Source organism: Lagopus muta, chromosome 4 (assembly GCF_023343835.1).
Source record: "Lagopus muta isolate bLagMut1 chromosome 4, bLagMut1 primary, whole genome shotgun sequence".
NCBI lineage: Eukaryota > Metazoa > Chordata > Aves > Galliformes > Phasianidae > Lagopus > Lagopus muta.
In genome coordinates this window covers 56,826,801-56,851,424 of record NC_064436.1, presented here as the reverse complement: position 1 = coordinate 56,851,424, position 24,624 = coordinate 56,826,801, and the positions used below count along the sequence as shown (strand labels likewise).

Sequence of the window (24,624 nt, the reverse complement as noted above, 5' to 3'; positions counted from 1 at the left end):
CATCTATTTTTACCTAAGCCATGAAAAAAGTGCAGCCCTTTCTTGAAACTAAATGAGACTGCTCTAGAATGTGCTGCTTGCAAGCACTTGTGAGTTCTAGGAATCTGCAGTGTGGCAATTAAGCAAACTGAAGGCATTGTAAATACTTACGTTGTAAATGCTGAATAGTAAGTACACTGAATACTAAACTATATTGTAATTCTTCCCAGTTATCACCAGGTGGCAACATCAGAACCATAAAAGTCTCGTTTTCCTGAAGTAGAGGACTTTCAGATAGAAGGAAGTGATGTGTCCCTGGTTGCGGTCATTTCAGGAAACAGTATGATTACATTGTCTGGCAAGGTTCAGGTTTCTGTCCAACTTTGTCAGCTGTGTACAGAGCTACAGCTACTATTGAAGATATTAATTGGTTTCCCTTTAACTTGTATAATTTAATCTGGTCGTTTTTGTCTTTTTCTTTTTTCTTTTAAGAACTTGGATTGTAGAGAATTCATGATGAAGAGCCTTTTTCTGTCTTTCTTACTAGGCTCCATTCTGTTTATGAACAACTTTTCAGAAGTGCAAGGAAGAAAATGGAAAGGTGAAGGTACAACACAAAACCTGGAAAGCATAACCGTTGGAAGGTGTTATGACTATATTAGAATTGTGAATCCTGCTGTTGGGTAAGTTATTGCATGTTTCTGGAATAGTGTTTGTCTTCTGTACAAATTGGTCATGAATCAAAAGTATGATGACTCTTAGCCATGAAAGTAATCCAACTGAAACCGAAACATGTAGCTTTCTGGAAACAGAAATTGAACTTTGATGGATGTTGCAATAATACCAGCAGTGTAAATAAGGCAGTATTTTTAATGCTTCAGCTTTTTTCCCCTAGTAAGGGTGTTCTATAAAGAGAACACTGCACAGAAGTTCTGGGGATGTTTCTAAAGCACCAAATCAGTCAGCGCTCCTGGAAAGACTGGCATATTACTCTGTGTGTATTGTAGCTCATGTCAAGTAAGAGGGTGAAGACCACATCACAGATATGCTGTGCTGCTGATATAAACTGCTTAGCTCATCCAGGTGAAAAATCAAGTAGTAATCAACTCAGTGAAGTACTATTAACCATGAGTTTTCATTGTCTGTGTCAATTACACAAAATTGGAGGAAATACCCTAGCCTAAAATGACCACATTTTCTTTCTTCTTTACATTGTTTCGGCTTTAGTGAAAAGGAGAAATGTCTGAAGGACAGTCTCTTTGAATTCAGTCCAGAATCGCTCCTGATAGTTGGAAGGTATTTGCAGAAGGAAGCTGTCTGGATTTCTGCAGTATCGAATTGTGGTCTTGTGCAGAATTCAATAAGTTGCAAAATAGTGGAAAACACCACCACCTTCCCCCAGCTTCGCTTTTTCAGTTCCTACTGCAAAACAGGAAGATTCAGGACCTGTCTTGAAAACAGACTTATGATATTTAACAAAGGCAAAGCAACATTTTTCTTAACATATCAGAACCTTTTTTTTTTTTTTTTTTTGAAGTTCCATAGGAAATAAAACCTCATCCTAATGCAGAGAATACAGTACTAAAATTCTGTCAAAACAGCTCCAGCGTGGCAAATGTATAAATGCATCACAGTGGATAGCATCAGTAAGCTTTAACTATATGTTCCTACACCACTACAACATAATATAAGCTACAAAATCATGTTAATTAAAAATTATGTAGGTAACTAGACAAGTCTTATCTTGCAGCGGTTAAGAGATGCTATTTCATTTCTAGCAGAAGCAGGACTTAACTAATACATCAAAATACTCTAAAATGAGCAACATAAAGGATGGTTACTGTGGAAATGTTTGCTTTGCCATGTAACTACAGTGGTATAGAAAGTATTTATATATTACAGTTTGGTGACATTTTTGCTGCATAAAGTTGAGGAGTCTGAACACATCAAATTATTCTTAATCTGAACAGTATAAAGTAAGGTTGGACGTTAGCATTGCTTTCCTGAATTAAGGACCAAATGGGCAGTATAAAAAGAGCAGCTGCACAATTTATTTCATGTAATTTCATAATATATTTTTATTCTCACTCCCTTAGGTCTATGAGAAAATACTGTAACATAAATGAAATTGAAATTTCATATTGCACAGCTGCAAGCCAGATATTCTAATTATTTATAATCCTTTTTGTTCATTGTCTGCTTCTTAATTGCCCCCAGGCTAGCTTTTACAGAGGCATAGCCACCTGGGTAGGTTTTGCTTCAGAATAATTTTCAAAAATACTTCACTAACAGAAAAGAATCTGGCAAAACATGTCTTTACACAGCAATACAATTAAAACATAAAAATGCTTATAGAAACGCAAGAAGAACCTTGCATTAAGAGAGAACATACAGAATTGCAAAAGAGGTATTTTACAAAATGCAGAAGTGAGAAATTTGAACGAAAATCGTATTTGAAGTTGTTTAATGGTAGTATGCTATATTACACAAACACAACTCTTATGTTAGCTGCCATATTTTTGTACAGATAGCATGTAATGAAAGCTTTTGGGGAAAAAAATATTATGAATTAAATGTAATACATCTTATTTTTGTCTATTAAGATTGGCAAGAACTGTCCTGAACTACAGTCCTTCCCCACTCTGTCGTTTATGAAGTATTTTTGCCAACTAAGAAATTTTGAGTTAACAGAGAAGAATAATCTTTTTGATTTACAAGCTGTTCAAACCTGAGATGAGAAGACATGAAGTGAAAAATGCAAGTGAATTAAGCAGAAAATTACTGCTGGTTTCAACTGTCAAGATGTTAAGAGTTCAGCTGATGATAATTTACAAGCACTAACATGAAGAAGTGAGGGCTGACAGCACTCACCTCTTCTGCAAAACAAGACATAAATATATACAGTTGTCAGGAGCTAAAGTTTAACAGCTTGAAGTTAGAAATAGGGTGCAAATCCTTTTATCAAGTAAGCTGTTTAATCATTGGAACCACTGACCAAGGGTCATATTGCATCACTGAAAATTCTCAGGTCAAGGTCTCATATTTGCTTAAGGTACGTTAGTTTTTAAAAAGATGCTGGAAGCATGACCAGTTCTTTGCATGGGACCAAAGTTCTTTTTCCTGCATGGAAGCTGGCTCCTCTAACTTTGAATAATCTAGAATCTCTGCATCTCAAAGCAGCTGCTTAAAGAATCTCGTGAGGAGAAGCACCAAGAGAAACCCCTCTGTATATGGATAACATTAAATGAACTAAACACTCTAATGCCTAGGTTAAGTTTAGTTTTAGAGACTACTTTTATTCAAGCTTCATAATTACAGCCACTCACACTGGGGACGCTTGGTGCATGTGAAGTATATTTTTCTGTTGAGCAGTGCTCCCAGCATAGACATTGTCACAGCGTAAGTGGGGAAGGTACCATGGGAAAGTGAGGAAAGCAGCAATTCACTTTTTAATTACTTCAGGCAGGTCCAGAGCTTTCTCAGATGAGCTCATGCAAATCCAGAGATTTAGGATGCTTCCATCCCTGGCTGGCTGGCCCTGTCCTTCTGCGAGAGCTTATTGTCCCTAAAGCAGAGCAGGCAGAAGGGAAATAAATGCACAGCCTTGCGTCTTTTTTCAGCCCACCTCTTCATGAGCAGTTTAAATGCTGAATCCTAACAGTACTCTTGCAGCTACTGCACAGTGACAGTACATGTCCCACACAGCCTCTGTGCTCATTCCAGAAGTTAAAGCTGCATCATCCTCAAATATGCTTACACTGAAGATGTTCTTTGTTGAAACCATTTTTCTATCATCAAAACTGTTAGTAACTCCTGCACTGGAATCTGACATTTGAGGAGTAATTTTTACATTCAGTAGCTTTGCATATTTAGCTATGCTTTAACAGAAGTGGCTTTTTGAATCCCTAAGATTTCTGAGAAAGCTGTTTGGTTCTTTTAGCCTTTCTACCAAGCTGGATAGCAGAGCTCACTGTGAAGACTTTATAGGGTATGTTTTGAAATGTATGTATGTCTAATTCCACACTGTAAATCCAACTAATTTTATTGCATTTTACTTCTTCATAGTTTCTTTGGAGAGGTGCTGCAGTAAGGAGGAGAAAAATGAGATACATGCTATTCCTTGGTTGCAAATTTTCTGTCTTAATCTTGTGAGGGATTTACTTTGTGGATTGAAAGAGATGGGGAACAAATCACTTTCTTGTTCTGCTTTGGAAAAAAAATAAAAACAAACCAGTTCTGCTATTTGTTTTGACAATTGCAGTGAGAAGAACTGTTCAGAGTTATGGGAAGCCTTTAGAAATGCTTTTATTAACAAGGATCCTTGCAACATTCTACCTCAAGACTTTGAATTATTTTTCAAACTGTCATTGCACGCAATTCCCGCTGGCAAGGTAATGATTATTAATGTTATGATAACAGTCCAGTGACATCTAGCAGATTTCCCATCACAGTCATTCAGAACAGACTAGAAGTCATTCTGTGGCTGATAATTCATTATTTTGGCCCACCTGCAGCTTATAAACTAAACTGGAGCTGAGTGCGGTGCATTTATCTGCATTTCTTGTAAGCAGTAACTTCAGCAGTAATCTTCATATTCCTCTGTACTACCTTACAACTCCCTTCCCCTCTGCAGGAGACCTCGATCCCCCATCAATCCTCTCCCCAGGGGTTCTGGTGTCCTTTGTCTCTTCCTTCTTCTGTACCAGCCTCTCCCTGTGTCTGCAGTGGTTGATTGTGTTAACATTTCCTCTTCCTCACTGTTTTTGCAGTGAAAGCCTGGGATTTGTGTGTCTTCCTTATCTGTTACTCCCTTCCCATGTTACAAATGTCTCCTGTTTTTCCTGCTGTGCCAGTAGTTCTGTTGCAGTTCCTGACCTTGCACAGCTACTTTTCCTCAGGCTAGATGCTCTGCTTGCAATGGCTGTCTGCACCTTCTGCTTACACACCAAATCCTAGGGCGCTGAATATTCAACTCTGTCATGTTAAAAATGTTAAACATATAAACAGAAATGAGATAGGGTGCTGTAGGATCCCATCAAAATGTATGTTTTAGCCTTCTTTAAAAGGTTGTAACACAAAGCAGTGTTTCTGCTGACATAATTGTTCCTTATCTCTAGGTGATACAAGCTAAACCAACAAATGCTACTGACTGTGTAGATTCATTAATGAGAGCATTTTGCAAACATGAAAGTAGCAGTGTAACATACAATTTTTTTTCACACCATAAGCCAGCATAGAAATATGAGACAATTTTCTAAGCTGTATCTGGCTTATGAATGCCTCCTCTTTTTCTTTCTTTCCCTAAATATCTGATGAAGAAAGCAAAGCTAGGCCTCATATTTAGTATAGATGCGATTCCAGTCTGAGTATGGTAGAAACACCCCTGAAGTCTCTAGTGATCAGAATTAACACCACTGTAAGAATTAAGTTTGTTCCTATAAATAGGTAGCTAATATTCCTGATTCTTCGCTTGATTTTGAAATAAATACCAAAATATATTTTAAAACGTTTCCAGCACCACATAAACTTGTGTCTGCACCCAAGTGGTGGTTCATTTCTTCTGTATTTTGTTTTCCTTTTTAATTTAGTCTCTCTTCTGGGAAAATAATCAGCTGCTAGTCAACAGCTTTTCAAACAGAGCTCGTCGCTACATGGCTCTTGGTGACACTCTATTTGGCTTCTTTGGAGATTTTCTGAACTGGTGTGGGCAGGAAAACAGCACTGGTAAGAAAACAGCGAGTGCTATATTATATGCTTGCCTGTAAAACTGTAATGGAGACAGACTGCTGTGTTTTGGAGGATTTAATTTTGCTTAAAAATTAAGAATTGGGTAGCTCCACTGTCTTCTCTCCTGTTTTGTGTGAATACTTAAGGAAAGCACACAGTGAAACAATGCTGCACAGGAGATAAACCGTGAAATGTAGAGCTGTCTGCATCCTGGGTGTGGAGTTATGGGCATTTCAGCCAAATTATCAAGTCCACAGCATGTCACTGATAATGTTAACTGCAGAGAATGGAAAATGCTAAGAAAAAATAAAACAGTTAACAGTTTCCTGTGTTATGTCAGACTATCTTGTATGTAGTTGCTTTCTGAGGTCACTTTTTGTAGCCATTATTATGTCTTTAACAGTACATCTCACATGCTTCCTGACAGGACTGGACTATGAATCCTGCCCTTCTGCAGCAGAATGTGAAAACAATGCAGTGGATGCTTTCTGGAGGATGGCTTCGATGACTGTAAATAGTGCATTAACACACACTGTGTACATTAGTGAGCACATCCCTGGTGGTTTAGGAAAGCATTGCTGGGTCAAAACAGATTTGAGTCTCATACTGTACTAAATTATTTCCTCGGGTACAAAGAGGCTTTTCTAGGCTGGGAATGGTGTTTAGCAGAGGGAGCCTGACTTTCATCCCATTTAGCTAACATGGTCAAATTCTATGTTAGCTGTGTTAATACATATTAAGCATATACTAAGCACAACAAGCACACTAGGGACTTTAGGACCTCCAAAGATCAAGCCCAAGGAGTGCCAAAATTCAGGTCAGGAGTGTTCCTGATCTGAAGAAGTTGTTTATAGGTTTGAGAAAATAATTTGAGAAGATAGATTGAATTCATGCATTGGCTGTATAATTTTTGTCAGGTTTACTGGAATGAGCAGGCTGGGGTTTTGGGGTTTTAGTTTGACATTATTTTCACAATTCTGCTCTGGTAAAATTGTCTCCTTGGTCATCATTACTTGCAAGACAATACCAAGTCATAGAAAAAATCTGTAAAACGAATTCTAGAAAAGAAATATTCTGTTATGTATTGCAGTACGCACAACACAGTTCTGGGGTGATACATGTCTTGTTGAATGGTTCTGCAGAAGGAGGAGCTTATCCAGTCAGAGGGTAAGAAAACTGTGTGAGCACAAAATAATGTGTTGAAGGTCTGATGTCTGTAAAGAAAAAGGTCGACCAGTGGTTTGGGTCTTCTCCTGCATGGTTAAATAACTGGTTTACTGAAGTCTGTTATATATTGTTCTTCCTGGGCTTCTGGCTCCTCTAGTTAAAGATCCCATTATGTTTTGGAGGAATATGCATTTTTCCTGATCATGTATGCATGAACAAGCAAAAGAGTTAAAAAATAACTGTAATCTTGTTTTTTGGTTATACTTTCACTATTTTAGACAGGCTTGAACACCTTGGACAGGCAAATCTACTGTTGTCACTGGAGATCTCTGGTCAGTCGTAGCCATACCAGACTTCTCTAGAGATGGTAACTGTTAGTAAAAGCCTCCCACTTCTCCAGAAGTTTAAATTAACATGTTAACTTCATGGATAGGTCTCAGCTCAGTACCAGCAGACTGCAATAACCATCCCAAGCCTTCTGATTTCTTTCCAATGCAGCAGCTGCTTGCTCAGATGCAGAAATTTAGAAGACTCATGATAGGCAAATCAGATCACACACATGGGCTGGGGCTTGGATCAGACATTATATGAAGACACAGCCATTACAAGCATTGTGATGGGAGGGGGAGGTGGGAGTGCAAAGATAAGGTCAGAAAACATTACATCTTTGCTGGAGTGTTTAAAATACAAAAAAAAAAAAAAAAAAAAAAAAAAAAAGCAGACATTAAAACAATCTGTTGGATTTGGCATTTTCTATTTGATGTTGGAGGATTTAGTTTCCATATTATTATCCTGTTTTAATTGATAATTATGTAGCAAAGTAAAATTACACAAGACAATAAAGTAGAAAATTAATTCTGGGCCAGGGATAAACACAGCTAGAAGTTTCTCCTTTATGGCCTTATGAATTCCTAGACCAAATCTGTTACTAATATTGCTATGATTTCATATCTAAAAATCAATCTGTTTTGTGGCTGTTGTTAAATTTTATGTAAAACAAAATTGTATTCAGTCTAGAAGTCTACAAGAACAATCCTTTTTTTGGCTAAATATCAAATGCTCTTTGTTTTGTGTTTGCATTTTAAAGTTCATTTCACTCTAATTCACCTCTAAGTCATAACTTTCTTTAGTTGAGCCCGTCAAAGGTGAAGAATATAAAAACAAAACTTCACATTAAATGTGTTTCACTTTGTGCACGTTCATAACATGAATCAGATTTTTTCAACTCTGTTGAATCTGATCATAAGATACAAATCTAAAAGCAAGCAAGCCCATATCCCACAGCAGGATCAGAGGTTTGATTATTGCAGAGGGATTTTTTTCCACATAGTTCTAAACAAATGTTTCTCAAATCAGTTTTTTTGCAGATTATGAGATACCTTATCTCCAGAGAGACAAGATCTCACAAATAGTCATCTGGGTTGTGGATGATATTGAAGGACCAGATATGTAAGTTGTATCTTCCTACAAAAATCATTCTTTCTTCTTAAGCCTGTTTTTAAAACCTAACCTTAGCCTTTACTTTTACTACAGTTGCTCAGCAATTAAACTAAAAATATTTTAGATGCTTTTGCTGACGCAGGAGGCATCAGCTGGCACTCCCAGAAGTAGACAAAATAAAAATAAATTCTAATGTTAGTTCTGATGTCCACTTAGTTTGAGATACGTTTATGTGGATCTCAAACCTTAAGTGATGACATAGCGCATGCTGTTTTAGTAGGAAAAGGGTCAAACTGAATTTCAGATTAAATGCTGATGTGAAGTATTTCTTTTGCCTTTCCAAATACATTATTTTGATTTTCACTTATCTTAACTGTTCTGGAAATCAGTAGAAGCATGGAAATGCCACAATTGGGCTCATCTTCTCTCATAACTTAAAATCAATCCAAGAATAAAAAGTAAGCTTTAACAGGTCTCATTCTGCAGTTAATTTTATTTAAAAACTAACAAACAAAACAGTCTAAAAAGAATAGCCAAAAATGAAGTAAAGGTTTTCAATAGAAACATGGTAGAAAATGGACTTTGTAGGTAACAGAATTGTTATGCAAGGTGATAGGCCTTGGTAAAGGAAAAATTAAGTGGTCTATTAATTATAAATTCTGGGGGAAAGTTCTCTCTCTATGAGGGAGAGAAGCAGTCATCATGCATAGATGAATCAAAGGTAGAGGAGTAGAAGAAGTGAGCTTTACTCCAACCATCTCCACAGTCCCTGCAATTTACTGTATCATATCTCCTTCTGTGGAGGTATTAAAGACCCGTCTGGATGCCTACCTGTGCAACCTATATTAGAGTGCCTGCTTTATTATGGAGGTTAGACTCAATGATCTCTTGAGGTCCCTTTCAACTCCTGTGATTCTGTGATAGCTCTTAATTGGTCTTAAAAGTGCTCTGGCTGAATGGGGCAAGAAAAACAGCCTCAGATGTCACCATATCCACCACAAGCAGCTAAATCTCTGATGTCACGTGGATTCTTTGGAGTGTGAGGATGCTCTTCTTGAAACAATTCCTTTTTTATCCTTCTCTTTCACATCTCATCTCTTTCCATTTGCTTCTCTTTCATTACATTTTGCTCTTGCCAACCCAGAGCAATATTTTACTGTAGTTCTATGGAATCTATGACAAGAGAAGCAAGTATAAGCATGTTTTATGTCAGCATTTCTGAACCTTTCTTTTAAAACCGAAGAATCATATCTGGAAAAAAAGTGTAGTTCACCTTTGCAGAAGTAGCCCTTATCACAAAGAAGAATTAGAACAAGCACTGAATTTCTACTGAGATTATATTTCAGTCTGTGTTAGCTGGATGCATGGGAATATTTATATACTTTATGAAGAGTGATTTTTTGATACCATATGATTTTCTTAGAGTCACGGGTACTGACTAATGGGTAACTAATAGTGGCCTTACTGCTTGACACTGGTGCAAGTTTTAGAAATCTCAGTAGGTTCATTGCTATGCCAAGCTTTCTTTGTTGATTGAACCAAATAAAAAAAAAATCAGTGCAAACTGCAAACTGAGTGTGTAAAATGCTAAACATCTGTAAGCAAATGAAGGATTATAAATAGCAAACTACATCAGCTTTCTATGTGTTTTAAGGAACACAGAAGAGACAAATAATGGGGATTTCCTTTACGAATTCCATCAAGTTCAATGGGAACTAGATAATAGTTCAAAGGAAAATAGAAAATAAAATATTTGCAATAATATTCAACTTCTTTCTCACAGAGATTCCTGTGGATATAATACTGTACTGATATTAGAAGACAGGCTGAAAGCCCTTGGTTATGATGTCATCTGCACTGACGATTACAAGTAAGTGAAAATCCTTCATAAATGCAGTGGATTTGCAGAAGCAATTAATCTAACTGATCTACTTTAAATTATTGCTTCGCTTCAAATAAGTGCCTCTGAAGTTGTGACTCCGGTAAGAAACTTGTTGCTTAGAGAGCTGATACCACATTTTTTAGACTTGGCATTTCAGAACAATGAATTCAGCAAAGTACTACATCTTATTGTATGATTGCATAAGTAAGTGCAGCATTGTACTTATCCAGGTTTAGACACAGAAGATGGCCTCGTATTCCAGTTTGCTGTAAAATGTTTATCTGGATTGAAAATCTAAGCAGTAGTTCAAATCTGTTGAATATCTGTAGAATTACTATTTAGTAACAATAGTATTTACAGCTCCAGTTCAGAGTATCGCTGTAGGGAATCTTCAGACATGGTAGTGCTGTTGAGTTTGGTTTCTTCATTAGTTTTCCTTAGTTTTCAATCTGAAAGATGGAAAACAAAACCGTCTCTTCACAGGCCTGTAATGTTGTTACTCTGCTTGGACAATCCTGACCATTCCAAGTGTACCCTTTCATCGTAAGTAAAAGAAGTTCAGTCCATCCTCGCTTTCCTTATAACCATGTGAAAAATGCAGAAGCCAACAATTAATATTCCATCTCAATCATAAATACGTAATCCATAAGCAATGTGCATTATTCCAAAGTTTATTACTTACTGTATATTGAGTAAAAGATTTGTGGCTACAAATTGTGCACAATTGTCAGTGAGTCCCTGCTATGGCAAATTAGGTGTAAATTAGTTCTCTTTAATCACACAATCATTGTCTGATGGTATGAATGAAGTTTGTAAACATGAGTGTTCTAATGCAAAATCTATTCCAAATCTTGAATTATTTTTGTTAATATGCATAGATAATAAAATAATGAAATAATGGCAATAGAACTAGAGAACATTTATCCAACTACTGGAACTTTCAGTTCCAAATTTTGAGGAAGATTTTTTATCTTCCGTTTTATATGCAAACTCAATTTCTACATTTTAATATGTTTACTTTTGTCCAGTAGGTTATTTGCAGAGAAAGCACTTTACATCCAAAATACACATTTTTTACTGAGCAAGCATCACTCCCTTAATGAGTTTTGTTTTCCTTCCAATCAATATTGTTCTTTTCTGCATGAAGAGAAGTAAATTAATTTATATTTTATTTCAGTTAATTTTACTTGAAAGATGGCTGTTTTCATTTGTCGTTTAAGCTACATGTTGTTACACATATAGAATATTTGATCATCTGAATATGAAAGCTACCTCACAGTTTGGCAAGTTGCAGGGTACACAAATGTGAAGTTGTTCTCTAGTTTTATTATTTTTATTCACAATCCATACATTTGTCCACATTCTATGTTCTACTGCCCTTCCTGCCCTAATTCAGACACCTGCAAATATTCTGCATGTTAAAACCCACATAATGCTGCAATAACTTCTGCTGCCAATAGCCCAGTTTGCTCTCCCTGGATATGGCAGCACACAGCTCCTACATGCAGTTTTGGATGCATTCTGCCTGCCTCTAAACTGAGACTGTGTGGCAGTAATGCCTCTTCTAGCACAACAAAGGAGGTGTATGTTGCTATCCACAGCATACGTTCAATTTTTAATGCACCCTTACGGAGAAAATTATACTGTTTGTTCTGGTCACTCATCACATGGCAACGTTTATTCTTACATCAAAATTATGCCCCAGCACCCACCCAGAAATGTACAATGAAAACAGTGGGATTGTAGAAATGACTGATAGCTCTAGAATCCTTTCAGTTACCGGATATAAGAAATAAACTGCTCCTGACTTCTTGAGGCATTTATTTATTATTGGATACCACTTGAAGAGTTGATTAAAATATGGTTTCCTTGTTCTGCCAGTGAATTATAAGGCTTTGCTCATATATGTCAAAGGAAAATCCAGTTGTTCCATGCAAAATCACAGCTGTGAACACAGTGATGATATTCACAAACTGGAAAAGGACTTTATAAAATACAGTACTGTGAACTCTTAGCAGAAGACTATTCTCTCCACCTAGGTTTTAATCCTTTTGTCTTAAGGTTTTGTCATTGAGCTGCATTCCTCAGCTGAGGAAATCTGGATGCAAATGCTTTTGGAAACCTTTTTGTCTTCTTCTTTTCAATTAAGGGATGGGCATACCATTTCTGCAGTACCACATACTGTTTGCAGGGCAGCAGTGACCTCTTCCCATCCATCCTTGTTGGTACTAAAATGAACATAATCACTAGCATGTCCTAAGCACCAGTTTCATACTCTCTTGGAGTAATTACTAAACAACTCAGCCATTATCATCCTCAGGAAAAGTTTCCTTGCTTCTTTTCTTCCTGAGCTTCCTATTCCCTCTTATGTGCATGGCAATGCAATAGGCTTAATCCACTTCAAATCTATGCTTTCCCTGATCAAGACAGAGCTTCCCAATCTGCATGCTAAATATTATTGCCTATCCCAGAAATTTTAGTAGCCAAAATACTTAACACAAAAGAATACTTACTTCTCTGTAAAAATAACCTCTCCATTAAAATTGGCCATCCTTTCAAAAAGAACCCTGAAGCAGATATTTTATAAATTATTTGATGTTCATCTTATAGATCTGTTTTCTCTGTAGATGGATTCTTCCTCTGTGATGGTCCACTAACTGGCATGGGGAGAGTTTGGTCATTAATGGTGTCGCTATTAACAGCATATATCCGAGCACAGGAAGGACATGGACCTGTTAGAGCAGGTCCAGAGGAGGCCATGAAGATGATCAGAGGGCTGGAGTACTTCCCCTATGAAAAGAGGCTGAGAGAATCAAGGTTGTTCAGCCTGGAGAAGAGAAGGCTCTGGGAAGACCTCATTGCGGCCTTCCAGTATTTATATATAGGAGGCTTACAAGAAAGATGGAGAAAGACTTTTTTGCAAGGACATGTAGTGATAGGACAAGAGGTAACAGTTTTAAACTAAAAGAGGAGAGGTTTAGGTTAAATGTTAGAAAGAAATTCTTCACCATGAGGAGGCTGAGGATCTGGCATGGGCTGCTTGGGGAAGCTGTGAGTGCCCCATCCTTGAAGCTGTTCAAGACCAGGCTGGATGGGGCCCTGGCCTGCCTGGTCTAGTGAGAGGTGTCCCTGCCCATGACAAAGGAGTTGGAACTGGATGATCTTCAAGGTCCTTTCCAACCCAAGCCATTCTATGATATCCATTAAAAAGAGGCTTCTTTTGCATTTTGTGTACTTGGTGTACACACATGACATTTTAATACCTCAGTAATAAATACTGAGAGTAAGCATGTGGGCTCTGCTGCATCTCCTGCCAGTATGGCTGTTTGCTGTTACAATATCCATACCTTGTTTCTTATCTTCTGGAGATTGATGTCTCCAGCCCAAAGCCATCAGTTATGCACATGACTTTTTGTGACCACAGTTCCTGTTACCTCAGCATTGCAAAGGAGAGGGCTGGCTCAGGGTAGCAGAGGAATGGCTTAGAAGGTGCTGTGATCCACGTGGGGCTTCTAAAGTGTGAACTTAACACCTCTCCAAATTTGAACTGTGTTTCTCCCGAGCCAAAATTTTTGAGCTTTGTTACCCGTTTTGAAGAAAACGTGTAATCAAAAAATTGCCCACTAGGTGGCAGAGATGTATTAAAAAAAAGCAGAAAGGCAGCCCAGTGCCGGCAATTAGTAGAGATATTTATTACTTGCGTTTTTGCAGTGTCAGTGAGTCTCGGAAATAGATCTGGATACTGTACGGAGACTCTAAAAATATAGACCTTCAGAACTACTGCCACCTAGAAGAGCTCTATACTATCTCAATTGTAAGCCAGAGAGGGTACATGGATATGGAGATAAAAGAAGGTACAGGTAGTATGCACAGACTAGGTAGAAAGAAGTGTTCTCAGGGCTCTGCACGCAGGTAAATCTGTTTATAAAATCATGACAGCTGAAGGGAACCTGGTATCAAGCTTACAAAGAATCTTCTGGGTTAGTACTTGAACTACAAACTTCACCCTTGGCAACAAACCTCTGATATTTAAAAGAATCCTAGCTCAGCCTTGTGCTGTGAACATCCTGTTTGTTTTCTTTTCTTTAGATCTGCACCAGCAGCACAAAGAGGACCTATATCTTCAGACAGAGGAGGCAGCTGGAACAGGCTCATGTTTGTTTCCTTTGTAGCCTTTTTGTTTAGATCTGCTTTAGTACACTAAGTGAATAGACTGAATCCAAATCCTCTCTTGACTTGGCTGGCTTCAATTAATTTCTAACCACAATTTCACCCAAGTTCTGGGACTGGCAAACATGCATGTTGAAACCCTGCATACTTCTATCCAGATTTCAACTACTAATAGTACAAAAAAATTTTACTGCTGCTAGAAAGCCTCACCTATCTTTTCCTTTTCTTGTACAGAAGAACTCCCTTGCTATCTCCTATTATCCAAATTCTCTAGAATGAAAATGAGAATAATGCTTTCTCTCTATTCATGTATTTCAGAAAGGAAAACAAAACTTTTTGCCCAGTAGGAGGGTAAATGGGAGCAGGAAATAGGATTTCAAATGGGAGAACTTAAGATAACTTACCTGACAGAAAACATAATAGGTGAGATAGTGGGAAAAATTAAACTCATTTTCCTTAATAGTGTTTGAACCAAACTGAAGTGAAACTATTATATGGATGTAATAGTTACAGGACATGCAAGGCATACGTTCTTACATGCAGTATTTTACTCTTAACTGCTTCCAGCTGTTCCTCAGCTGGCTATTTCCTGGCCACAGCATAACCAGCAATATGGCCAGCATCACCAGGTCTAGAAGGCTCCACACGTCATCAGCCATGATGTGAGGGAGTAGATTTATAACATTTCAAATTCAGACAAGAATCTACCTTTGTTCAGTGGACTCACTTATGACAAGACCAACATATTCAGAAACATCTGGCATTGTTTTCTCATTTCTAACATTCTTGCGCTTTTTCCCACTACATCAACTCAGTAGCAAAGACAGCAGTTATTTCTTTCCAATATCTTTTGAATAAAGTGCCTTCAACTTGTTGGAAAAGCTCAGGAACATCTGTAGAGATTTTTAGCAAACCAGCAAATATAGCTAGGAAAAGAAGGCAAAGTTTTAAATACAGAGGCTTCCTCAGATCTTCAACGCAGCAAATTTCAAGCTGAGTATGGATCTCTTCTTCTGAGTTAAATGTAATTGTTTTAATTAATGTGAAAGAACAGTGTAGCCAGCATCTCTGAAGCAGCAGGACAGGAGTGAGAAACAATGAGGTCATTTGTTACTCCCTGGGGGAGGGAGAGATGTTAGCAAAAAGTTGCAAGCAAGAAAATCCCTTATCTCTCAGCTATTTCTATGGCCATACAGTAGGTGCATAGTGCATAACACTTGGTAAATGCTCTGACTAACAAAACGCCTCATATAAAAGCTGTGTCACATTCTGAGAAATTACAATGTCTGAATGCCTGCTGATGTTCAACAGATGTTCAAATGATGTTCAAATACAGATTCAAAATGTTCAGTCATCCATACTTGGTACTAGCAGTGCTGGAGATACAGCTGTCTGAAAATGCATTTCAGGGGGGAAAACGTTTTAAGGGGTCAATATTTCATTGAAGACATCATATACCTATCACTTCATTTTGAATCTAGTTTGATGCCACTATTTGGAATAGGTCTGTTAGTACTCAACTAGTCATGGCAAATGAGAGTATCATGTACCATAGCATCACAGGGTGCTTTGCATTTATGCAGACAAACCTGCAGAAGCTACTGATACTAATTCAGTATTTCCTATCATTGCCCATTTTTTGGACCACTCGTAGACTCAATTGTGTCGCATTCTCCATTATCACAAGGATGATTATCTCCATTCTCCCTTCTGTTAACCTATTTGTTTCTGCTTGTTGTATCTGACAAAAACAGAACTGTAATTCAGAGTAATTCATTTTATCAGCATGTATGTGCATGAATACAAGTATGTCTGCTCTTGTCTGCTCTACCTGCTCTTAAATGCAAACTGTTGAGTGCTCTGGAGTAAAAATTAATGTGAATAAAGCAAGGACAACTTGTTTACCTCTCTGCCCTTTTAATGCTGCTGGTGTTTATTTTTGTCATATTGGCCTGGTGAGATATTCAGCTGACATGACCCTGTTTCCAATCAGCCATCTCAAATGTAGTGAAACGTCCACTTCAATCTCAAGAAGCTGTATTACACTTAGTTGTTCAAAGGAAGCTAACTTCTATGATAGTTTTCTTTATAATTTGCTGGAAATAATTCTGCTATATTCTGCTTCAACAACAGACAGTGTAAATTGGAAGAACAGTGCTTTTAGCAGACCAAAAGGTTTGGCTTAAAATAGCTCACTATGGTGAGGCATGGCATCTTAGTTTAGGCAAATGTTAGGGTGGCTCAAGCAGCTGACAAGTGTTGTTCTGATTTTCAGGTTTTTTCTAATTCCACTTTCTGCCCACTCTAAATTTACTTGCCATTTTATTTACAAGGTGAAGATTATTATCTGCTGATTCTTGCAGGTAGCTGAATTCCTGTATGTCTCTGGGAATTACAAAGGCAAGCTCAGAGGAGACTCTGTCTCCCCTGCAGCAGTGCATCTCAAGTGCAGGCTGGCAGCCAGAGGGGCTACGGAAACTAGAGCCTTGGAGCACAGCACATACCTGGCCCTCACACTGTGCCAGAGTATCCACCTCATCTGGGCAGCCCCTCACCATCTGCCTTCTGCTATTTCCTGCCACCTGCAGCAAAAGTGAATCTGATCTTCAGTTCAGATGAGTTACCTCATACTTTTAGCAGAATATGGGTGAAAAAAAGACAATGTTAAAAGTTTTATAAAAGGGAAAAGAAGTGAGAAATTATATTTAATAATACACACTTCTTCAAGTAATAGGTACTAGGGTAATTAGTCCTTTACTTGTGACCATTTGACGAGGAAGATCTCTGTTTTGATGAAAGGTGCCAGAAAGCTCAGAGCTGATATTTCCACAAAGCTGAGTGAAATCTCTTGGCTGTCATCTTGACTTTTGTCACCACTACCCAAAAGAATGGGGTTACATAAAATAGGAGCTGCTGGAATAATACGAAAAAGGAGAGTGATTACTAGTAAATCTTATGGCATGTATCATACAAAAAGAATCTAAAGACAGTTAGAATAACTGATAAACTTGGAAGATACAGCATCTAATCCTGGACAAATATTTAAACACACATATACAAAAGCATATGGCTTGTTTGTCAGGTTTCCTGTTTTATGTTCACACTGATCCGTTCCAAGGGGCACATCTACTTCCTGTAGTTCGTTCAGGATAAACTTTGCAATTTACACAACCTTGCGCCTGCACAGCAAACTTTTATATCAACTTTGTTTCCTTGACTGCCACAGTGGGAGGGCAGCCTGCTGGGTACTTTGCTCCAAAATGTGTAAGCAGCATAATAATTAGCACTGGCCAGGAAACAAGCCCTGGAAAGCTGGTGAGATGAATGCATTTGTTTTTACTCTGCACTAAAAGTAAACTTTGAAAAGTGGTTTGCAGTAAGAAGTACGGCGACCTCATCAGACAGTTAAACAGCCCCAAGTTGGATGCCTGCTCATGCAATCAGAAGAACCCTACCTACTAAGTCACAGCTTTGTTGTATCTCTAACTTTCTGGCAGTCTCTTCTTTTGCAGCTGTTCCATTCTGTATAAATAAACATTTATTGATTAAAAAAAAAAAAATTATTTTCTTCACAACATGGTTTATGCTGAATTCATTCAATTTGTGCCTCCTAGTCTGCAGATCAGTGAATTAAGTGCTAAATTCATGAATGTTTATTTAAACTTTGTCTAAGCCATTGCTTTCTGACACAGTTAAGTAGAAAGGCATACCAATAAAAGGTGAAGGTGCAGAAGAGTGAAGCAGCTTGTTTACTCACACTGTTCTGGAGTTACTCCACAGCTTGTGGGCTCACTGCTCCAGCAGAGTGCTTGCAGGGGAGCTGTTAGCACATTGCACAAACCCTCGCTATGGCTTTGTTTTGTTACAAACATGCCACTTGGCCTGTGTAAGAAACTGTGAACCAAAAAATGCAAAAATGCTCTTTTTGAAATGGCTGATGGATGTGTATCAGAAACCTTGAGCAAACAAATGGTGGGATCAGAAGTCCCTTCTGATGTATTTTGGTGAATGATACCATGGGTTTTCAAAAAACGGCATTTACTGAATATTTTCTTTCTGGAAAAGACATACTTGGTCTCCTTTTCTGTTTCACAATGCTGATGTCTAACTGGCAAGACGGCTTTATTTTTATAACATCTTTAGCTGTCCGTGCATTTTTAGCAATCAGTCAAACTGGATGTGTTTATTTTAAAACCTGATGGCTAACATCACCTGCTCACCGGATCAAGCTTTGCTGATCCTGATACTCATTACACAGCTGCAGTCACTCCAGTCACTGTCACCACATGCATACAACAGGCCCTCGAGCCTGTGGGCTGAGTCCAGCTGATCCTCCCTCATCCTACCTTCAGTTCTTCCCCCTAAAAACCCTGAAGAAAGTCACGAAATGCTGTCCCTGCATCCCCTGAGCAGCAGCACCCACAGCTCAAGGTGATCCAGAGAGCTTCTCCTGATGGCCACTATGATGGATACCACACTGGTACAGCCCTGGGAAAGGCCCAGGCAAGGTGGTTGACCCTCCAGAGCCCTTGATCTATGTCCCTGCTTGTCTTTGTGTCCCCGTGCTCTGTTGTGCTTGTGCAGATGTGCCTCTGATGAGTTCACAGCCTCTGTGATAGGCCTGGGTAGAACTCAGCTGGGTTTTATTTCTACTTCCTCACCTACCATTGTCTCTCTGTGCCTGTTTGTGGGAATGCGAATTAACTTTACCACATAACCTAAAATCTTGAGACATGCTTCTACACTGCTCCCAGACATTCCTCTTGCACTTTCTTCCAACATTGAAGTTAAGCTCTGTCCGGGATTCCCAGTTCAGCTGAGCTGAAGTCCTGCCACAGTTCAGCTTCCTGCCCATCAGGACATACCACGTTTGGGATTTGAGGAGATTGCCCTTGAATCAACTAGCTCTTGCTTTTTTTCTTTTTTATCTTCAGTGTCCCCTGGGTGCATCCTCGCCAGATCTTTGGAAAAGCCAGTCATTAGGTCAGAAGTTTTTCTATCAAACTAAACAGGGTGCATCTACAGTTCTGTATCATTTGGTGTTTTTTTTTTCTTTCGGGAGTCGATTTTTCAATTCTTTTTTCTAAGTACTCATTTCTGACCAACTGTCAATTCTGATCAAAAAGCTTCTCACACTAACAGCTAGAAACTGGTCCCTGACTCAATTCATCCCTACTAAAACACAGGGGAGAATCACTCCTCAACTGCACCAGGTCACTGAATGCCAGTGCTGGTACATAGCACTAGAACGTTCAGCCCTGGGAGGAAGACCTTGCCTGTGCCTATCTAAGTTTATTCTCAGTTGCAGATGTGACAGATGATGGACAGATGAACCAGGCCATGCAGTGAGTCATGCAGGAATGAAACAGCTTTGTGCTGTTTGCCTTAAGAATTACTCTACCCTGCCCTTCTGTAGTTAGCAGTTTATTTGAGAAACGCAGTGGGGAGGAAGGAGAAACAAGTGGCTCGAATCTGTGTAAATACAAAAATGTTATTTTAGATGTTGCTCTGTCATGGGCTGCTGGTTTGGCTCTTTCACACTCTGCAGTTCAAAAATAGGGCATCTATCTCAGCATACAGTACAGCATTCATCCATGTGCTTCCTCGCATTTATTTACTCTAAAAGCAAAAACAGATTTGCTAGATTTTATTGATACTGCTTATTATTGGTATCTATATTTTTTCTCTTTTACTTTATTTTCTCTTTTTTCTTTTTTTTTTTTTTTCCTTCCTTCTTTCTTTCTATCAACTTCCTGCAGACGTCACGCGATGAGACACACTACTTACAGTCAAGAGTGCGTGTAGGGTGATGGAAAGGTCACTGGCAAAATAAGACGAAGTGGGGACATGTGGTCCTCCCACACTGTCACAATGCATAAAAATGCATAGGAAAAAAAACAGTGTGTTCCGGTCAAGATAGCAGAATGCTTTGCAGAGAAAAACAGGCATCATGCATATCAACATGTGCTGATCTAGTATTTTCATTTCTCCCTTTTAAAGCCCTCAGCAGTATATAAAACAAAATGAATAAATTCCATATGGAAAAAGAAGCTGCTTAGCAGTGACACGGATGAAAGAAACAAAAAGGCCCCAGCAGCTTGTAATGGGCAAAGCAGCAGTTGCTGGATGGTGCCTTTTTACAGGGCATTTTATCACACTCCAGGTGCGGCAGCTTGAGCCTCCAGTCAGGTGGGCTTGCTCATGCTTGCAGAACCCATGGTATGTGTGATCTGTGTTTGGAGAAGTGGAGGTAACTTTGCAGTTTCAAACCTACATGCTGCATTAGTCCCAAAACATGTCATGAGTATGGAAGAATGTGCATGCATCCCCAGTTAGATAAGAGGGATGGGACATGGTATTTCTCCAGCAACTGTTAACATGTACAGCAGCACGTAATGCTGATGGTCCCTCTGCAGACCTCCTATCCTTCCTAGGAAATGTATTATTGGGGATATAAAGAAATCATACATTTACTTACAGCAAATGTAAGAACAAAGTGGCCTATCCACAACATCTACAGAGTGCAAAGTTTCTGGGCTTTCTGCTCTGCTGCAAATTCTAACAGTATTTCCATTTGAACTGAAATGTCCCCTGGGTGCTCAAATATGGGTGAATTAACAAGTTCAGAAATGTCCATTAGCAACTCAGTGACAATTAAGGCATTACTGATTTTTGCAGCTATTTTCAGGGGCATCTCCTCACACAAAATTCAGTAACAATGGATAGCCCCTACCACACACACAACATTCTTACTTCAGAGGTCACTGAATTTCTCCATGGTTTTTCAGAAGATGAGTTCAGGCTGGAAACCTTATAGATTTGTAAAGCTGCAAGTGTCTACAATTATAAGTTGAAAATGAAAATAAATGCATGTCTGTTTAAATAAATGCAGCAGTCAATTTTGCATCCGTGTTAACAACTGTTTGGTGATCTACTTAGACATAGCTCAGGTGCAAATAATCGCCATTCAAAGACAGACAGTTAATGCAACAGAACAGAGTTAGAGGACAAATGCATCAAACTCCTCCACCCTTGCTATACAATTTAACACATGGTCACAGAGCCCTGCGTTCTGTATGCAAATTACACAGGAAAGCCAGAAAAGACTTGCGAACTTTTGAATAGCTTCAAAGCTTCAATATACTTTAAGTAGATATACTATAGATAGCAACAAAGCAGAAGGAGGAGTGTATGAAATTTGTTCTCACAGAACTGACAAAATGCTAACGATATTAAAAACAATAATAATTATATACATATATATGTATTTTAAAGCCCACCAAGATGATGAACCATTGCAGTGTCAGATTAGCTGACCAAGGTTTGAAACCTAGTTACTTAGTTCGTCAGTTGGGTTTGCTGCACCTCGGGAAGAGCCCTCAGGAGGAGCTGTAAGGAACTGACCTGCAGTCAGCAATGTCAACACCTATTCTGTATCCCCACACAGCACTTTGTATCACTTGTAAAGATGCTACTGTAGAACGGCTTTGCAACCTTGTAAGTGGGAAGATATTTTGTCTTCAGCCTGGTTTACAAATGAAAGGAGGCATGCATTGCTTGATTTGCTTCTCCATTCCTCCACCTGTCAGTCCCTTCCTTTCCAAAGACTTGCCAATTTATTGACCAATATTATCCGAAGTCTAATGGAGTGAGTTGCAGAAGTTCTATTCTTGTTACTAAATTCGTGCACATTCATTTCATTTTGGTTATATTTCTTTTTTTCTTCCTGTGCAGATAGGGTGAACGATGAGCTACGCTGTCTTGTTCAGAGGAAATGAACCCTCACTACAGTCTGGTACTTGGACTTCAAAATGTAGAAATACATTTTCTCTTCAGAAGTAACCCTAAAGAATTTCCATTGGAAGCAAATACAGTTAGAGTAGAAATTTTTATCAAGTAACAACAACCCAAGCAAGATGATAGCAACGAGCTGAACAAGGTAGCTGGGTAACGGCAACCAGTTGAGAAAAAGAGATCTGGGACAAGGGAGTGCTGGTGTTCAAACTGTCTCACGCAGTAAGTGAGAAGGTAAGTCAGCCCACGCTCCTGGTAGAGGCATGGCTCTGTCAGAAGGCATGGCAGAGATGTCTGGGTGCTGAGACACCTTGTTGCAGAAGCTTTGTTCACGGTAGTGGGTGCAGGGCTGGATGGCGTGCTGCTCTTCACAGCTGTCACTTTGCACTTGCTGTTCTACTTACCTCAGCCCATTTCTCATTTTCACTGTTCATCTCAGCCTTCTCTAAATGTTATGACAGCAGTTACCCTGTGAAACCAGGAAGCTATGAAAAGAACAGTCATTGCTATTTCAACAAAAGGAAAGGAATAATTTCTTCAATTATTTTAAAAGCTTTGCTCTTTTCAGTTCAAATTCCCTTATTCTGAAGTTCTGCTGGGCACTGACAGCTAGCAATTACAGGTGTCCACAGTTATTAGTGGCACTGTGCCTGATGTACTATCCTCATAATCCAGAGCATTATGCTATAATGATTCTTCATGATTTCTAACCTGATTTTGTAGCCTTTGGAGCAGCCTATTTCCTACCATCCGGAGAACTTCAGTTCTAATATAACTAAGTTTAATCCCATTAAAGGCAGTGATGTTATTTCTAACAGCGCACACTCACGTGAGAAACAGAATATCATGAGGAACAGCCAGGATACAATCAAATTCTTTCAAACTTTTTACTCACTGAAGAAACTGAAGAAAAAAAAAAAAAAAAAAAAACATTTTCTAGAGGTGAGTTTTAACCCAGGGCACTGAAAAGATGCACAACATATTTTTTTCTTATTCATACTTGCAGGTTAGTGTTATTTGGTCCTACCCTGCTGCCAGATATTTCTTTCATGAAGGATTAGTGTCCTCAGCCATATTTTGGTGTCAGGACTGTCTGTGCTTGAAGTAGGATGCTAAATAGTAAGTGTAACTCTTGAATGGGTTGCTGGGGATGGCTGGGGGTTGTTTGTGCTCTGCTGGGTCAAAAATGTGATCCATCAGGGAGCAGTGGAAACCAGCTGCTTTTTTCTTATGATATGCTTAGCAGTACTAATGCAGGCTAGTAAATTATGCATCATATAATTGCATTCTTACAGAAGCCTCCTGCTGCTACATGGTATCAAAGTAGAGACTGGCACTTACACACTTAAAGCATGTCTGTCTTCTAATCTTTTATGCCCACTTTCTGATCCTCCCAGGGATTCAGTGTAAACTGGCAGAAAAACAGACACACCTTGCCTAGAACAGTATTAATTTAGCCTTGTCTTGGAAATTCACATAGCTCCAAGGCTAAATCCTGAAGTTTTATCAGACATGGCACTACTTAAAATTGTCAGCTTCTCGATAGAAGGCACACGTAGCCACTGGCACACCAGCCTGAGAAGCACGCAGATCCACGAGCACTTCACCCCAGTGACAGTTATTGCATTACTTATGCCTACCCTCTTGTGCCAGAACATTTGCAAGAAGTGAGTTCATTCTCACATTCACATTGAGAAAGAAAGAACCATTTCCTGAAGCGCTGGCCTTCCTGCCACCCCTTCATCTCTGCTTGGTGCTATTACTCAGGCTGATCAGGCAGCAGAGGCTTGCTGAAAGGAGGCTTGGCATTTACTTATCTGCTCCATTCCTTACACAGCTTGAGGAGTTACAAACCAGCAGCAAAATCAGCTTTCAGAGCAACTCAGCCTGTACTCACCTCATTTATTTATTCTTAACAATTTGAAACCAAATCATAAAAGAAGGAAAAGTTTTCTCATAACAGGTTATTGATAAACAACTCTCTTAAAAAGTTTTAAACTGTAACTATTCCAGTTGTGCCACTCAAAAAGAAACTGATTTCAGACTTCCTGAAGGTAGGCATCTTCAATACCTAGAACAAGCAGAGAATGCAGTTTCATTGTTTAAATTGTTTAGGATAACAACTTCTGTTTTTCCAATGTGACATTTCCTTAGTTAATAAAACTGAACTGCAGTAAGTTGAAAACACATGCAAGAAACATTTTGGGGAAAACTCATTAAATCACAGAATGGCCTGGGTTGGAAGGGACCTCAAGGATCATCAAGCTCCCACCCCCCTGCCCCAGACAGGGCTGCTAACCTCCACATTTCATACTAGACCAGGCTGCCCAAGGCCCCATCCAGCCTGGCCTTGAACACCTCCAGGGACGGGGCATCCACAACCTCTCTGGGCAGCCTGTTCCAGCACCTCACCACTCTCACAGTAAAGAACTTCCTCCTGGTATGCAATCTAAATCTTCCCTCCC

At 38.9% G+C, this 24,624-nt stretch overlaps 1 protein-coding gene across 4 annotated transcripts; it reads left to right on the top strand.

The window, feature by feature from the left end:
• The first annotated feature begins 285 nt into the window (after nt 1-285).
• LOC125691785 (ADP-ribosyl cyclase/cyclic ADP-ribose hydrolase 2-like) lies at nt 286-24,511 on the top strand. Of its 4 annotated transcripts, none has more exons than XM_048941599.1 (9): nt 286-662; nt 4,241-4,370; nt 5,568-5,703; nt 6,134-6,216; nt 6,797-6,873; nt 8,230-8,322; nt 10,097-10,183; nt 10,679-10,738; nt 22,100-24,511. In XM_048941599.1, exons 1-9 carry the CDS (start codon nt 493-495, stop codon nt 22,101-22,103), a joined length of 840 nt encoding a protein of 279 aa, XP_048797556.1. In that variant the 5' UTR covers nt 286-492; the 3' UTR covers nt 22,104-24,511. The 4 variants fall into 4 exon arrangements, with proteins under 4 accessions (XP_048797556.1, XP_048797553.1, XP_048797554.1 ...); XM_048941596.1 differs by lacking the exon at nt 22,100-24,511 and adding an exon at nt 14,285-17,869; XM_048941597.1 differs by lacking the exon at nt 22,100-24,511 and adding an exon at nt 12,345-14,399.
• The last annotated feature ends 113 nt before the right edge of the window (nt 24,512-24,624 follow it).

Excerpts from the sequence above, each read along its gene's own strand:
- LOC125691785 (XM_048941596.1), top strand. The coding sequence starts at position 493 with ATGATGAAGAGCCTTTTTCTGTCTTTCTTACTAGGCTCCATTCTGTTT. Across the intron at positions 5,704-6,133 it reads TGGGCAGGAAAACAGCACTG|GACTGGACTATGAATCCTGC; the intron begins GTAAGAAAACAG and ends GCTTCCTGACAG. Across the intron at positions 6,874-8,229 it reads GGAGCTTATCCAGTCAGAGG|TTTTTTTGCAGATTATGAGA; the intron begins GTAAGAAAACTG and ends TTCTCAAATCAG.